We start from the raw sequence: 17,322 nt of genomic DNA on the forward strand, positions 1-17,322 counted from the left end.
TTAGCCGTGTATGAGGGGGTTCAGGCTGCTTCTGAAGTAGTTGGGACAGAGGTTCAGCTTCTTCTAGCACCTCGCTTGCCAGAAATAAACCGGATGTTTAAAGGACAGGTTCCTTCCACCCGTCATGCTACTGATGCCACTTCATTAATTACACAACGAGCTCGAATGGGAAAACTCAGCCGTCCTGGAATCCTAGAAGTGATCATGGACTGGCTTGAGGGTAAAAAAATTGAAACATCACCTACAGAAGAGGTATCACGTGCTAAAGAGGCACCACCATACAATGAGCTACCAGAAAATGAAAAGAAATTTGCCCTATTCACAGACGGATCGTGTCGTATTGTAGGGAAACATTGCAGATAGAAAGCTGCTGTATGGAGCCCCACACAACAAGTTGCAGAGGCCACTGAAGGTAAAGGAGAATCAAGCCAATTCGCAGAGGTAAAGGCTGTTCAGCTGGCTTTAGATGTAGCTGAACGGGAGAGGTGGCCAATGCTTCATCTTTATACTGATTCATTGATGGTGGCAAATGCCTTATGGGGATGGTTGCAGCAGTGGGAAGATGACAACTGGCAATGAAGGGGTAAACCTATTTGGGCTGCTGAACTATGGAAAGACATTGCTGCTTGAATAAGGAACATTGTTGTAAAGGTGCACCATGTAGATGCTCATGTGCCTAAAAGTAAGGCTACTGAAGAACATAAAAATAACCATCAGGTTGATTGAGCTGCCAAAATTGAGGTAGCTCAAATAGACTTGGACTGGCAGAACAAGGGTGAATTATTCCTAGCTCGGTGGGCCCATGAGACTTCAGGTCAACAAGAAAGGAATGCAACATATAAGTGGGTCAGAGACCGAAGGGTAGACTTAACTATGGAAGCTATTGCTCAGGTTATTTATGACTGTGAAACATGCGTCATAATTAAACAAGCCAAGAGGATGAAACCTTTTTGGGGGGAAGGGCGATGGCAAAAGTATAAATATGGAGAGGCATGGCAGATTGATTATATCACCTTGCCACGATCTCACAATGGTAAGTGTTACGTACTCACCATGGTGGAGGCAACCACTGGGTGGCTCGAAACATACTCAGTACCCCATGCTACCGCCCAAAACACCATATTAGGGTTGGAGAAGCAAATCCTGTGGCGGCATGGCACTCCAGAAAGAATTGAATCTTATAATGGGACTCATTTCAAAAATTCTCTTGTAATCACTTGGGCCAAAAATCATGGCATTGAGTGGATTTATCATATTCCCTATCATGCACCAGCTTCTGGTAAGATTGAACGATTCAATGGGTTGTTGAAAACTATGTTGAAAGCAATGGGTGGTGGAACATCTAAAAACTGGGAGAACCATTTAGCAGAAGCCACCTGGTTGGCCAACACTCGAGGATCTAGTAATCGTAATGGTTCTAATCAATCCAGCTCCCTACGTACCGTAGAGGGAGATAAGGTTCCTGTAGTACACATAAAGGGCGTATTGGGAAAAGCAGTTTGGGTCCTTCCAGCGTCTGGAAAGGGCAAACCTCTCCGGGGTACTGTTTTTGCCCAGGGACATGGGTGCACTTGGTGGGTGATGGACAAAAATGGGAATGTCCAATGTGTACCACAAGGGAATTTGATGTTGGGGGAGTGCAGCCAATAATTTCTTATATATATAAGTAGAGCCTCAGAGATATTTGATGGATGTCCAATTAGGTAGAGGACTTAAGATAGAGTGGATTAATGTTAAGGAAACACTTTTTCTGTATACCTTAACTAGGCTTTCTCTAAGCAAGTTTTTCATCTGGGCTCTATATCATGCACTGGCCATGCATGTGTAGAGCACACATGGAAAGAAGTATAATTCAAAAGGAATCTGCTGTGGCGGCTGGGAAAGGATGAGTGCACCTTGATGTGGGGGACGCCCTACTAGCGCTGCCTTTCCCCTCCACCGCTGTCATGTTTTCCTTTTTCTGGCAGTTTTGCCATTTTTCTCAAAATTAATAAATAATAGTGAGTTAGGTTATGAAGTTTTGTTCTCAGCTTAGGGATTTGCGTGGACTAGATATAAACTGTTAAGAAAATAAGGTTGCTGATTACTCACAACTATACATTTGAGTGTGTGTGTGTGTATAAAGCATAATGTAATGATGTAGAATAAGGGGTGGAATGTCATGGTTTAATAATTTTGTAATTTTTCTATCAGTATTCCACATCATAACATCATATAAAGCATGAATAATTTTACTGAATGTGCAACTTACAGAAGAAGTCTGCATATCCCAGAGAACAACACGGTCAGAGATAAGTCATGGGACCTGGAAACTCTCCCAGGCTGGACTGACATCTTTCGAGTTCTGGCATTCAGGAGAGCATGTGGGAGCCTTAGCTGTTTCGCCTAGAGTTTACAGTAGGCCTCTCGGTTTTGGGACTCATTCTCTCTCCTATTTTGCTTGATTTGTTAGCTTAATTTCAATTATATTATATTATATTGTGTTATCCTGTATTTCAATATAGTATTTAGTAAATAAGTGTGCCTCCTTAGATCGTTGCCACTTTTTTCTTTTCCTAATTAACTCTTCCTTTCGGCCTAGCAGCCCTGTGGGATCCGCAGCCCCCCCCCTGTCACAGATGCAGGTAGATTTTCGTTTAAACCGTGACAGGACACAACTCTGATGCCCCCAAGGACCAGCTGTGGTGTCTCCAGGGGGACAAGGAACCCACCCTGGTGTCAACAAGGGACAAGGGACACAAGGTACCGCAGTGTCCCCAAGGATCAGCTCTGGTGTCCCTATGAGGACAAGTGACACCTCCATGTCCCCAAGGATCCACTCTGATGCCCCCAAGGACCAGCTGTGGTGTCTCCAGTGGGACAAGGAGCTCACTTCCACTTCCCCATGGACCCACCCTGGTGTCACCAAGAGACAAAGGACACAGAATACCCCAGTGTCCCCAAGAATCAGCTCTGATGTCCCTATGAGGACAAGTGACACCTCCATGTTCCCAAGGATCCCCTGGTGTTCCTAAAGGGGACAAGGGACACAACTGTGCCCCAAGGATCCACTCTGATGTCCCCAAGGACCAGCTGTGGTGTCTCCAGGGGAACAAGGATCCCTTGTCATGTCCCCGGGGACCCACCCTGGTGTCACCAAGGGACAAGAGACACAGGATACTCCAGTGTCCCCAAGGATCAGCTTGCCTCCAGGGTAACAAGGGGCAGCACTGAGGGACATCCAATGTTGAAGGTCACTCAGTGGGACAAGAGACCATTTAAAGGGGAACAAAACAACAGGAGCATCCCAACATGAAGCCAAGGAATCACAGAATTGCAGGGGCTGGAAGGGACCTTTGGAGATCATTTTAGACACCAATGAGATCCCCTCTCAGCCTTCTTTTTAGGGCTGAACAGTCCCTTTTTCTCATAGAAGAGATGCTCCAGGTCCTTTATCATTGGCCCTCCATTGGATTCTTTCTGGGAGATCCCTGTCTGTTTTATCCTGGGAGCCCAGAACTGGATATGATGCTCTAGGTGAGTCCTGACCAGGGCAGAGTAAGGGTACAGATCACCTCCCTTGCCCTGCTGGCCCCATTCTTTTTAATGCACCCCTGGATCTCTTTGGCCTTCTTGGCCACCAGGGCACGCTGCTCATCCACTGTGATGCCATCCTAGAAGGCATCCAGGTTGATTGAGCTCAATTCGCCCTTGGTGAATCCATGCTGACTATTCCTGATGACCTTCAAGTGCATGGAGATGGCATCCAAAACAAGCTGTTCCATCACCTTTCTAGGGACAGAAGCGAGGCTGACTGCTCTGTAGTTTCCCACATCCTTCTTGCCCTTTTTGTAGGCCAGGGTGACACTGGTGTATGGGAACTGTTGGGTCACAGCCCTGATTGAGGACTTGGTGAAAGGACCCCATCAGCTTTGGGAGCACAGAGCAATTCAGCAGAGCAACCAGAAGGGCTGAAGCCTGGATGCACCTCTCAGACCCCATTGAAGGGCTGGAGAAACATGTCTGGTTGGAGATACTCCCCTTGTGGAACATTCCCTGCAATCTGAGATGTTCAGAGATGGGGGAGTGCTCCCCTTTTTGCTCTGTAACCCCTCTCCTTTGCATTAGTCCCTTTGCCATGACACCTCCCGTATCACTATCCCACCACGTTGCTCTTTCTCCTTGTTACAGCCTCCTGCGCTGACGCTTCACTTCCCATCTGCATCCTGGCACTGCTCCATTTCCAGACCTTGCAGCAATGCCTCCTTACTGCCATTTGGGGCTGAGAAATAGTCAGTCCTAATGCCGATTTCACAGCCTCTCTCTGCACAGCACCCATCCCCCAGGGGCCCATCGTCCCTACCCAACTTTCCTTAACACTCCCATTGATTTCCTTAACTCCCATTGATCTCTTGACCCCCGGACTCTCCCATCCAGTTTCATCCTCATTGCTTCACACAACCTCATTCATCTTCCAACCATGCACAGACCTCCCCCCCCCCCAAGCTTCATCACAGCCCCCCTAAGCACGAACCACCATGTTTTACCAACAGATGGGGTCAGCACGAAGCTCCCAGGCACCGAGTTAAGGCAGCAAGTTTATCTTTGCTTGAGTTTAAAGCAATGAGATGATAAGTGAAACAATACAGCAAGAACAAAACAGAACATGTCAATGCACCTGAGTGTTACAATGTGAAATGGACTGCAGTGATTAAGAAAGACACGTCTCCAATTGCCTTTGTACTCAACTATAACCATATCCACAGTGGTGGGGTTGCAGTGGAGATTTGGAGAGCATTCCCAACAACTGGAGGGTTGTTACCAACAACAGTGGGTCTGTGAGCTGCCATTAACCTGGCCAGGACTCTGAGTTTCAGTAGACACTATTCAGAGCACAGACTACAGGATACGTATTCAGAGCAGTGATGAGTTAGAGTTGATTGGTTAACCTGATCTTGAGAGATCACATCCATTTGTTCTGCAGCATCTCTCTCCTTACCAACAGACATCTCTAGAAGTGCTGTTTAATTCCTAGAAATCTGGCTAGAAAGTGAATGCTTTGGATCTAATTCTTTGTATCTAATGCCCCTCCACCCTTTGGAAAACTATAGCGCTGAGTGATGACTTGGTCTTTAAAGTATATTTACTCAAACTTCTCAGTCAGGATGGAATTCACATCTCCTTTGCCTCTTCTATTCACTCCTCCCTCCTCTGGCCCCAGGAGCCATTCAGGTGAGAGATTTCCTTGGAGAGGGTTGAAGAGAAGTATTTAAATGGTTTTCTTCTCAGAGCTGCTCTGCTGTGGGGCTGTGAACACCCCCCTCTGTGCATCCATTATCCAGGCAGAGCAGTTCTCCCATAGGCAGGGAATAGCTAGACAGAATTGGATGGGTTATAGGGAGCAAGTGCTGGAAGCTTTACATTCAGCATTTCTTCTAATGTCTGTGCCCTAACACATCCCTGCTGGGAAATGCAGGTATCGAGGAGATAAAATCATACGTCTCTTCCACAAAAAACATCAGACTTGCAAATACAGAAGAGGTAAGTTTTCCAGCTTATCTGATTTCCTTCTTTTTATTATGCCCCTTTATCCTTTTTCCTTTCCTTTCCTTTCCTTTCCTTTCCTTTCCTTTCCTTTCCTTTCCTTTCCTTTCCTTTCCTTTCCTTTCCTTTCCTTTCCTTTCCTTTCCTTTCCTTTCCTTTCCTTTCCTTTCCTTTCCTTTCCTTTCCTTTCCTTTCCTTTCCTTTCCTTTCCTTTCCTTTCCTTTCCTTTCCTTTCCTTTCCTTCCCTTTCCTTCCCTTTCCTTCCCTTTCCTTCCCTTTCCTTCCCTTTCCTTCCCTTTCCTTCCCTTTCCTTCCCTTTCCTTCCCTTTCCTTCCCTTTCCTTCCCTTTCCTTCCCTTTCCTTCCCTTTCCTTCCCTTTCCTTCCCTTCCCTTCCCTTCCCTTCCCTTCCCTTCCCTTCCCTTCCCTTCCCTTCCCTTCCCTTCCCTTCCCTTCCCTTCCCTTCCCTTCCCTTCCCTTCCCTTCCCTTCCCTTCCCTTCCCTTCCCTTCCCTTCCCTTCCCTTCCCTTCCCTTCCCTTCCCTTCCCTTCCCTTCCCTTCCCTGAACAGGGAAAGCAATCTTTTTGTAGGGTTAACAGAAATCCTATGTGAATAGGGAAAGAAATCTTTTTGTAGGGTTAACAGTAATCCTATGTGAATCCTATAATCCCCCATAATCCTATGGGGTAGACATCTCTTTGCTTTTCCACGTGCACAGGCTGTCTGTTGTGTATGGCTGCCCAACTGACCAATGCAAGCAGTGTGAAGGAGTTCATTCTCATCGGCCTCTCTGAGAGTCAAGGTGTGCAGGGGCTGTACTTTGTGATGTTTCTTTGCTTCTATGCAATGAACGTGGTGGGAAATCTGCTCATTATTGTCACCGTGATGAGCAGCCAACACCTGAACTCCCCCATGTACTTCTTCCTCTGCTACTTGTCCTTTGTAGACATCTGTTACTCCTCTGTCACAGCTCCCAAAATGATTGCTGACTTCCTTGTCAAAAACAAAACCATCTCCTTTGTGGGCTGCATAGCACAGCTCTTTGGGGTCCATTTCTTTGGCTGCACAGAGATCTTCATCCTGACAGTGATGGCCTACGATCGCTACACGGCCATCTGCAGACCTCTCCACTACCCCACGCTCATGACCAGGTGCACGTGCAGCCGCATGGTGGTGGGCTCATGGCTGGGGGGCTGCATGCATTCCATTGTGCAGACTCTTCTGATCACTCTGCTGCCCTTCTGTGGCCCCAACAAAGTTGACCACTACTTCTGTGATGTCCATCCCCTGCTACAGCTGGCCTGTGCTGACACCTACGCCATCGGCGTCACTGTCATTGCCAACAGCGGGATGATAGCTCTGAGCTCTTTTGTCATCTTGGTTGTGTCTTACGTGGTGATCTTGGTTTCCTTGAGAAGTCACACATCCGAAGGACGGCGCAAGGCCCTCTCCACCTGTGGGTCCCACATCACCGTGGTGGTTCTGTTCTTCGGGCCGTGCACATTCACCTACATACGCCCATCCAGTGATCTCTCGGAGGAGAAGATCGTGGCCCTATTTTACACCATCATCACCCCCATGCTAAACCCCCTCATCTACACACTGAGGAATAAAGAGGTAAAGAGTGCCATGAGAAAACTGTGGGGTAGAAGAGTAGATAGTGAAGAGGGAAAGGTGTAGAAACGTGGACACTTTTCCCAAAGGATCTGTCATGATGATATATTTGGTCAGCATTGCCACAAAAATGTCTCTTGAATAAAAGCTGCTTGTTCACTCAGACTAAAGGTTCATCTTTTGGTTTGGAGGACATTGTAAAACCCTGTGACAAGTTGACATTTCCTGTCTGTTTTCTTATCAATGGGGCTCCTGGGCACTACCTAAAACACTGGCAAATAGATAAACACCATCAGAAATACTAAACATGCTGTAGGATCTCAGGGGGCTCTCAATTAAATCTCTGATATGAGGTTCCAGCAGGACCATAAGAGAGTGTGAGTGTGAGATTGACTGATGGAGTGACTTACTGGCATCCCTGAGGGAAGGGTGACAGTGAGATACTCCCAGAAAAGTGGTTGACCCCCTGCCCTGTCACAGTCAGACAGAGCTGACTGATTAGGAGGGTGTTGTAGGTACTAACGAGGCAGAACCCTGTTGTATTTGGGGAGGGTGAGATGTTGAAGGCATTAAAGAGGATTCGGGCTGTGACACTGATAGTACCTCCCCTGTTCAGTTCCTTACCTTGTGATGTGTCTTGAGAGCGCATTTCAAACGTACACTCTAGGGGGCGTAGACGAAGTGATTAAGGTATATAAGGTGTTAATTAGTCCTAATAAACACCATTTTGCCATCTTTCTTGCTGAGTCACAGTGGCTTTTTGGCCATAGTGGTGGCTAACACTAGAACCTGGGGCAAGGGGGGGTTGAACCATGGAAGCACACGGCAACAGGAGGGTTAGAAGAGAGTCCCAACTCAGCTTCATGGGAGCCCTCCCTGCCTGCCCAGCCCTCTTCCCCAGCTCCCTCTAAGCAATAGGTTTGAGATACTGGGACCTGAAGGAGATATGAGTGGGGAGGCAATGGAGGATCTGCCTCGGAGGGAGCCTAAGGCAAGGTGGTCACCACACCTCAAGACTTCATGAAAGAAAGAAGGGTGGTCATAGTGGGTGACTCCCTTCTCAGAGGAACAGAGGGCCCCATATGCAGACCAGACCTGAGCCATCGGGAAGTCTGCTGCTTTCCTGGGGCCCGGATCAAGAGAACATAGCCATAAAAACTCCCAAAGATGGTTTGGTCCACTGATGGTTTTTCACTACTCATAGTTCAGGTGGGCAGTGATGAAATGGCTCAGAGAAGCCTATAAACAATGAAAAGAGATTTCAGGGGTTTAGGCCGTTTAGTTCATAGAGCGGGAGCTCAAGTGATCTTTTTGTTCTATACCTTTAGGGAAACAGAGCAGGCTTGGAAAGCACAAGCATTGACCCATCTCCACCATGTCTTCTGAACCATATCCCTCAGTACTGCATCTCCACGTTTCTTGAACACCTCCAGGAATGGTGGCTCTACCACCTCCACGGGCAGCCCATTCCACTGCCTGACAACTCCTTCTGAGAAGAAATTCTCATAACATCCAACCTAAACCTCCCCTGGTCATTCCTTCTCATTCTATCACTATTCCCTAGGAGAGAAGACCAACCCCCACCTCACCACAGCCTCCTCTCAGACAGTTGTAGAGGGCCATAAAGTCTCTCCTGAATCTTCTCCAGGCTGACCCATCCCAGTTCTCTCAGTTGCTCCTCATAAGACCTGTGCTCCAGACCCCTCACCAGCTCCTTTACCCTTCTTTGGACACATTGCTCCTGGGCAATTGTCTTTGGCTGATCTGTTTGAGCAGGGGCAATGGACTGGGTGATCTGAAGAAGTCCCTTCCAATCTCAAAGGCTTTGTGATTTTGTGATTCTATATTTTGTGTTAAGAGACAACCCTGAGGAGCTGAGACAGCGCTCATACCAAAGAGATGGGAGAGCCGGAGCACAACTTCCAGTCTGGGGAGGAGGATCTCCTTCCCCTTCCCTCTTCTTCAGAAACCACATCCCTCTGCCATCCACTGCAAGACCCTTCTGTGCTGGAGTCACGGTAGTGTTGGAAGAACTTAAGGCACAGTAGGATTTGGGTTCCTTGACCATAGGGCAGTTTACTTGGCTCCTGGCCTGCTGCCTATCCACTGAACCACCATATCTCAAAGGGGGCAACGAATCCTATCTCGGGAGCTAGCAGGGCTTATCAAAAGAGCTTTAAACTAGCTACGACGGGGGGATGGGACAAAACAGGGCTTACAAGAAATGAACCTAGGGGAATGATGCTTGAGCTGGGAGTGAGGCAGATGCCGCAGCTGAAGTGCATCTACACCAATGCATACAGCTTGGCTAACAAGCAGGTGGAGCTGGAAGTGACTGTGTGTCAGGCAAACCATGACCTAGTTGCTATTATGGATCCATGGTGGGACCACTGCCAGGACTGGAGTGCTGTGATTGATGCTTACAAGCTCTTCAGAAAGGATAGATGAGGTGGTGTGGCCCTTTGTGTTAAAGACTAGGGAGGTGGTGGAATCACTGTCCATGGCAGTGTTCAAGAGGTGTCTGGATGAGGAGCTATGAGATATGGTTTAGTGGCTTGTGGTAATGGGAGGATGGTTGGATTAGATGATCTTGTAGGTTCTTTCCAACTGCGTGATTCTATGATTCTATGAACTGTACTACCAGCTGTATATCCCTTGAATGTCCATGGGGATAAGCCAAATCAAGGCAAGATCACAGAAACATAGAAAAGATTCACAGAATCATTAATATGGGAAGAGACCCTTAAGGTCATCTAGTCCAAGCACTGACCCACCCCCACCATATGCTCATATCACAGCGCTCACACCAAAGAGATGGGAGAGCTGGGGCACAACTGCCAGTCTAGGGAGGAAGCTCTTCCTTCCCCTTCCCTCTTCTTCAGAAACCACATCCCTCTGCCATCAACTGCAGGACCCCTCTGTGCTGGAGTCATGGCAGTGTTGGAAGCACTTAAAGCACATTAAGATAGGGTCCTGGGCAGCCTGGTCTAGTGGTTTGTAACCCTGCCCATGGCAGGGGGTTGGAACTCAATGATCTTTAAGGCCCTCTCCAATCTAAGCCATTTTATTTTCCTGATTTCTGTCATTGTTAATCTGCTGCTTGAGGCCACTTCTCTGCTCTGACACCCCAGAAGATACTGCAGAAAGGAAACCAAAGCATGAACACATTGGCCATGGTGGGAGTCCCTGGGGCTGGTAAACAAGGCGGCTTCTGAAAAGTGTGTGTCCACATGGAGTAACTTTTCTTGTCAGCAGTGGTTTCAGACTCTATTTTAGTGCAGCTGTCTGAGACCATTGAGAAACTTCAAGGTCTTGGTCTTGCTGTTCCCTTACACTTCATGTCATGAGGTTGTGGATCAAACCCCATGAATTTCAAACCTTGAACAGATCTATGTGTTTGTCTGTGGAAGCTGTGGGATCAGGATCTCCTTTGGGATATATGCTGCCACACTTCAAAAAGTTTACTGTGAAAGTTTTGGGGTTTTTTAGTTAACATAAATCACAGATGGTGTCAGTGATGGACATTTGAGCTCAGAACAGAACTCCTCAATTGCCCCTTTTTTTTCTCAGGGTGTTCAGGTATGTCCCATGTGAAGTCGTTTCTGCTAGAAGGCAGAAGGAGAAGGGGAAGGAGGGGCTGCAAAACTGGGCCAATGGCTGTTGGTGGATGACTAAAACTTCTGTTGGATGATAATGTGCCCACGAGAACAAGTGCTGAATTTCTCTTGTTTCTTTAATCTATAGAATCATAGAATCATAGAATTACCCAGGTTGGAAAGACCTTGAAGATCATCAAGTCCAACCACAGCCTAACCAGAACCCTAACTCTAAAAACCCTACACTAAATCATATCCCTCAGTGAGGGAACATAGAGACCCATAGAGACAAATAGCAACACATAGAGACCCATAGTGACCCCATAGTGATCCGTAGTGACCCATAGCGTCCCAAAGAGACCAATAGAGACCCATAGTGACCCATAGAGACCCACAGAATCATAGAATCATAGAATTACCCAGGCTGGAAAAGACCTTGAAGATCATCAAGTCCAACCGCAGCCTAACCAGAACCCTATAACCATAGTACCCTATAACCATAGTACCCTAACTCTAAAAACCCTACACTAAATCATATCCCTGAGTACCACATCCAAATGGCTCTTAAACACACCCAGGGATGGCGATTCAACCACCTCCCTGGGGAGCCTATTCTAGTACTTAACTACCCTTTCTGTAAAGAAGTTCTTCCTAATATCCAACCTAAACTTGCCCTGGTGCAACTTGAGGCCATTTCCCCTCGTCCTGTCACTTGTCACCAGTGAGAAGAGACCTGCCCCACTCTCACTGTAAGAACTTTTCAGGTACTGGAATATAATTGCCCACCTTTCATTTTCTTCTTCTTTTTTTTTTCTTTTCCTATTTTCTATGTCTCACATTTCCTCTTGGGGAATTATCTGCTATGTTCTCTTTGCCGCAAGGAAGCATGACACAAATCACTGCAGAAACCAGAAATAATTACTTGGAAGTCAAACACAAATTCCATTCAGCTTTTGGCCACCTGTATTCCAAGGCAAACTATTTAATAATATTGGTTTGCCCCCTCTGGGAGATTATTCGAGATGATTTTAATGAGGTCTCAGTAGATGTGGTTAAAAAGTTGATGCCTGACAAATGGCGGTGATGCAACTCAGCCTCTGAGTTTAAGCATGTATAAATTGGCTCCACTGTGCATTATTAGAGTATCAAGGTTTCTCTCCTTGAAGTTAGCAGCTCTCCAATTAGGCACCTAGGCTTGACTATGGCTCTAATGTAGGGGACAGCAAGAGACTGCCCCAAAAGAAATATGGCCTATGAGAACTGGAAAGATATCTACAGTGCTTTAGTTAGATCACAAGAAAAGTGAAGGTACTCTTGTCTAATCACTGCCATTTGTAAATCATGGGTCAAGCAGAGCTAGCTGTATGTTGGTGGCTGGTTCTAATGCTGTTTAGAGTGGGCTGGTTTCAAACAGCTCCTAACTCTCCTAATCTCAGAAATGGTTCTTGGTGAAAATAAGGCCAATTGAGAGCACACCTGATCCTCCTCCTCAACTGCCCTGGGGCTCCTGTTCTGCAGAACTCTCATGGCCATTCCTTCTTCCCAGACCCTGTAGGGTCATTGTTGGAGAGAGTGACACTGAACATGAATAAGATCCACACTAATGATTTTCCACTCTACTACAGATAAGCAGCAGCTTAGGTGTATGGAAGATCCACCACACACATACCTGCAGGTTGCTTTGAGGCATTACGAGGTGAGGAAAACTACTTGAGAAATTGGAATTTGACTTGAGGCTGAATAATGCCTTCTCTCCAGGCAACATATGATGTGCAGGCATTTGGACTCAAGGCCTCATCCTTTTTCCTGAACAATATTTCAGTGTTGCTGCAATGACTGCACACGTACCAAACATTTCAGTCTCTGGTGTATGCAGAGGCAAGTAAGTCTAGCCTTATAAACACACTGATGTCCAATTCACTAGGCCTTGGTACGCATGTGGTTAATAAAACTGATTAAAATATTTGCATGACACAACACAGCTGAGGAAGCATTTGGTTACTGATGACATTCACAAGAGTTTAAAGGCTGTGTTTGCACGTGGTAGATGAGAGTTGTGTGTGTAGCTCATTATGACTTAGTGGCACCTTATCTGCAAACCTGGATATTTGTTTGTGTGAACAACATGGCAAGTAAACTCTGCTGCTGCTGGTGGGTGAGGCTTCCTTGTCCTCTGGCTAAAAGCAGCTAGTAGGGTCTTCCTTTGATTGACTTAGTGGAGGTTCACAGCTTTCAGCCTAAGGTGTCAGCAAACTTGGCCACTGGTGCCGAGCAAGTCACATTAAGTTCTGTGTAACTATTATACAATATAATGCCCTTGTAAGCTTTGATTTGTAGCTCACTATGAATGCTAAACAACCTCAGTCTTATTGGGCTATAGGCCAATACACTTGGGGAATGTACTTCAGCAATTGTGGAGGCTGAGTTATTAGCACTGGGTTGTTAAGATGGCATCTGACATACCAGTAAGCAAACAGCCCCCACACAGAGTGGAGGCCCAATCTGAGGTCAGTCTCAACCCAGCACTGCTTGCCCAGTGGCACAGCTTTGGAGCTAAGGGCCATGGATGTGACATCGCCCTCCGATGCCTCACTGTCGTAAAGAACTTCTTCCTTAGGCCCAGCCTAAATCTCCCTTCCTATAGAATCACAGAGTCATTAGGATTGGGAAGGACCTCCAAGATCATTAGGTCCAACCATCAAGGCCAACTGGGTTGCCTGACAAAACCACCTCTTTGATCACACCAGTTCTGAAAATGGAAGTTGTTTTTTCAAAGCATGGCCAAGTACTCATGATGAGCAAGGATGGACATCTAGGATAATGTGTGCTGTGTCACAGGTTCCAGTGTCTCCCACCCCTGAGTCTATGTGAAGAAGTAGTACTAAATGCACCAAGAAGCAAGCCTTGAAGAAATCCCAGTATTCTAAACCACCTTGAGGTGTATTTGGAGCACAGCAAGGGACCAAAGTGCTCTCACTGGAGGGTTCAATGTCAGTGACTTTGCTGGGATTCATGCACCTGGTAGGAGGTGATGGGGTTGGATTGGATGATCTCCAAAGGTCCCTTCCAACCCCTACAATACATGGATGGGTGACATCTCCAGGAAAGTGTTGCCACATCACCAAGCTCCAGGCCTATGCCAAGAATCACTTGAATCTCCATGCTCCATGCAAAAGGAAGATGGAAAGAGCTGGCACAGCCCCATCTGCCATCCACTTGGACCAGCAGCTGAAGCGCAGGGAATTAATTATTAATTATTAATTATACTTCCCCTTATGATCAGTTCTAAGATCTTTTTCATCAAGTGAATGGACAATCATAGACAAATAAAACTATTACTTCACCCCCAAGCACTTGTAACTCCTTGGATCTGCTGGAGTTACTCTGCCCAGCAGAGAAAACCGTTATCATCATTAAAGAAAGGAAGGAAAGATCCCCAAAGTCTGAACCACAATTGGTCCAATTGGTGGCAGGTGGCCTGGGTGATCTTGGAGGTCTTTTCCAACCTTGGTGATTCGTTATGGTTCCATAAGTAAATTGATCATTCGTTTCAGTTACAAAGAATATTTTTAGTGGAATCACTCCAAAATCATTACGTGAATACATAAAAAAAATCCAACATTCCACACTCTGAACACAAAATAATACAAAGGCACTTGTGTTGTATGTACTGCCAACCTCTGGGGTAGTTGTGCTGGCGGCTGTACACCTTAACCTAATTCTACAGAGGAGCTGCTGCTGAAGTTATTTTTGCCCCATTACGTGCAGGCACCAGACCAAGGTTGGAAAACAGTGATAAAGACTTTGTAAAGGTGACAGAAGTGTGGCTTAAAGAAGTCAAAACTCATGTGATACATAAAATTTCCACTATCTGGAGTGGCCCCTGAGGCGTATTGGTAAGGACCCATTGAGAACGATGCCTTTTATTCCCTTGTCCTGAAGGTAGACTTAAGTACGGAACCGCAGCTCATTGGTAATGTTCTACAACACCAAAGTGACTGGAATCCAAAGATTCGGGGCAAGGAAGTTGTTTTATTGCATTGCCACATCCCTGCAACTCTTTGCACTCTTGAAGTGCCTTGTATGTGTGTTCAAGAAAACCTCAGAGACGCTCCTCCCTAGGTACATCCCCAGCATATAATTATGATACCTTGTTAATGAAGAGACACTTACTCATGCATCTGGGCTGGCATTCTGGCTGATACTCGTGTCTTTTAAGGTCTCTTCCAATACAAGACCATCTGTGATTCTATGCGAGAAAATTCTTTTGCTGCTAAATCAGGACTCAGCTCTTCCTTAACAAATTGGTGCTCTGAAATCTCCCGTGGAATCATTTTTCTGATCTTCTAACTGGATGTAGAAAGGAACAGAAGGACAGGCAGGTTTCCTGGAAGTGCAGACTGCAGTGTATCACCTGTAACAAACCCCTCATTGCAGTGAGTATTTCCATGCGGTTCCCAATGTATTCCACCTAACTAATTTCCCATCTTCCCAAGTGATGCTGTGATTTAAAACACCATGAGCCTTTTATTCCTGCTTAAACATTTCTTATGGCATTTCAGTATTTGGTATCAAGGAAGGAGGTGCTCGTGCTGCACTTAATCTCCCTCTAGAATCACTGCATAAGTTATTAAAAGTTATGCTTAATGTCACAATATGCACCAAGTCTTCCTAGAGGCCTCTGAGATGGAAGGCAGAAGTACAACGCCCAGCTAGATCCTAAAAGTGCTAATATTGTTAGGTTTTTGTCTTCAACTCTTATGATCTCCTATCTCAGAAAAGTTAAGCTTTTTGACTCATCACTTTACACTTAATATTATCTATATCTATATCATCTCTATCTCTAGATATTTACTTTTCCATTAGGTGATGCAAATTTGGAATTGTTTTTAAACTGCAAAACAGACCAAAACATCACCTTGTTCAGGAGGAAAATTAAAATTTTACTCTTATTTTTTTTCCAGGTACACCTGTGAAATCTCCACAAGGAAAGGTAAGATGCAGAGGGTCAACATGTCAACAGTATCTGAGTTTATTCTTGTAGGCCTTTCTGATGCTCCAGAGGTGCGTTTTCTTCTCTTTGTGCTACTTCTCAGTATCTATTTGGCCACCATGGCAGGCAACATCACCGTCCTCATTGCCATTAGGACAGATGCTCGCCTTCACAACCCCATGTACTTCTTCCTTGGCAACTTATCCTTACTGGATATCATATGTCCCACCATCACAGTGCCAAAGATGTTGCAGGCCTTGCTGTTGGGGAACAAGGCAATTTCATTCACTGGTTGCATGCTCCAGCTCTTCCTCCTCATTGATGTTGTAGGCACCAAGATTTTTCTCTTGGCTGTGATGTCATATGACCGTTACATTGCCATATGCCACCCACTGCGGTACATGAGTATTGTGAGTATGAAGCTGTGTGCTCACCTCACAATTGGCACTTGGGTAATCAGGTTTTTTAATTCTCTTTTACACACCTCTCTGATTTTTACGCTCTCTTTTTGTGACTCGAACAAGGTTGACCAGTATTACTGTGACATACCCCCTGTTCTGGCACTCTCCTGCTCACCCACTGCCAGCCGGGAGTTGGTGACTCTCACAGTTGCTGGGATCCTTGGAAGCAGTGCCTTTGCAGTCACTCTCATCTCCTATACCCACATCCTCTTTGCTGTCCTGCGCATGAACTCTGCCAAGAGCAGCCACAAAGCTTTTTCCACGTGCAGCGCTCACTTGACAGTGGTAAGCCTTTTCTATGGGACCACCATCTGCACGTACGTACGGCCTTCCTCCACCTACTCACCTCACCAGGACAGGATAGTTTCCATGCTATACGGGATCCTCACTCCCCTGCTAAACCCCATAATTTACTGTCTGCAGAACAAGGAAGTCCAAGGTGCCCTGGGGAGAGTGGTCAGCCAGGTGAGAACTGCTTTAAAGAAACGAGAGCACCTCTCTCCTGGACCCCAACCATTAAGGTAGGCACTGCTGCTTTGGACTTCTCTCGTCTTGCTTTAATCACACAGGAATTAGGCACAGGAATAGAAACCCCTGCTCTGTGCTTTACCTTCATGGGTGAAAGAGAGAGGTGTGCACCTCCAGAAAGCCAGCAGTGGCACAACGTGGGTCACCATGGAGTCACCATGGGAGTGTTCAAGAAACGTTTGGACGTTGTGTTGAGGAATATGATTTAGCTGGGAAGTATTGGTAATGGTTGGACTAGATGATCTTCTAGGTCTTTTCCAACCTTGATAATTCTGTGATTACGTGACCACCAGAGAGGGAGGGAACCTCTTTTGGTCACCTTCCTCCACTGAGCACAGAGCAAGCTTGGGTCTGAACCTTGATCTTAGACACAGGTGTTGAACGTTTCTCTTGCACTAAATGATACTGAAGGTGCGCTTACAGATGCACAGGCCTCTGTGTTAAAGCAGCTTATAGGACCAGTTCTTCTTCCTGACAGTATTGCTCCTGTGAATAAGAACACAAGCACATCCTCTGTGGGAGTCTGACTGGAGGGAAAGCTCCTGTGCCTTCATGTGAGTTCACCATTCTGGGTGCTCCTGACTGACATGTTGAGAATCCAGCTGCAGT

At 46.3% G+C, this 17,322-nt stretch overlaps 2 protein-coding genes across 2 annotated transcripts; both read left to right on the forward strand.

Moving 5' to 3' along the window:
- The first annotated feature begins 6,253 nt into the window (after positions 1–6,253).
- LOC146752363 (olfactory receptor 4S2-like) lies at positions 6,254–7,225 on the forward strand. The gene has a single exon (XM_085532022.1). The coding sequence runs from the start codon at positions 6,254–6,256 to the stop codon at positions 7,199–7,201; it is 948 nt and encodes a 315-aa protein (XP_085388148.1). The 3' UTR covers positions 7,202–7,225.
- An 8,504-nt stretch (positions 7,226–15,729) lies between these two features.
- On the forward strand, positions 15,730–16,710 carry LOC146752364 (olfactory receptor 1f45-like). Its single transcript, XM_085531948.1, has one exon. The coding sequence runs from the start codon at positions 15,730–15,732 to the stop codon at positions 16,708–16,710; it is 981 nt and encodes a 326-aa protein (XP_085388074.1).
- Positions 16,711–17,322: the final 612 nt, after the last annotated feature.

This window comes from Coturnix japonica, unplaced genomic scaffold, assembly GCF_054131305.1.
Source record: "Coturnix japonica strain WE unplaced genomic scaffold, WE-NBRP24 Scf046, whole genome shotgun sequence".
Taxonomy (NCBI): Eukaryota; Metazoa; Chordata; class Aves; order Galliformes; family Phasianidae; genus Coturnix; species Coturnix japonica.

Coding starts and splice junctions, on each gene's coding strand:
- LOC146752363 (XM_085532022.1), top strand. CDS start 6,254: ATGGCTGCCCAACTGACCAATGCAAGCAGTGTGAAGGAGTTCATTCTC.
- LOC146752364 (XM_085531948.1), top strand. CDS start 15,730: ATGCAGAGGGTCAACATGTCAACAGTATCTGAGTTTATTCTTGTAGGC.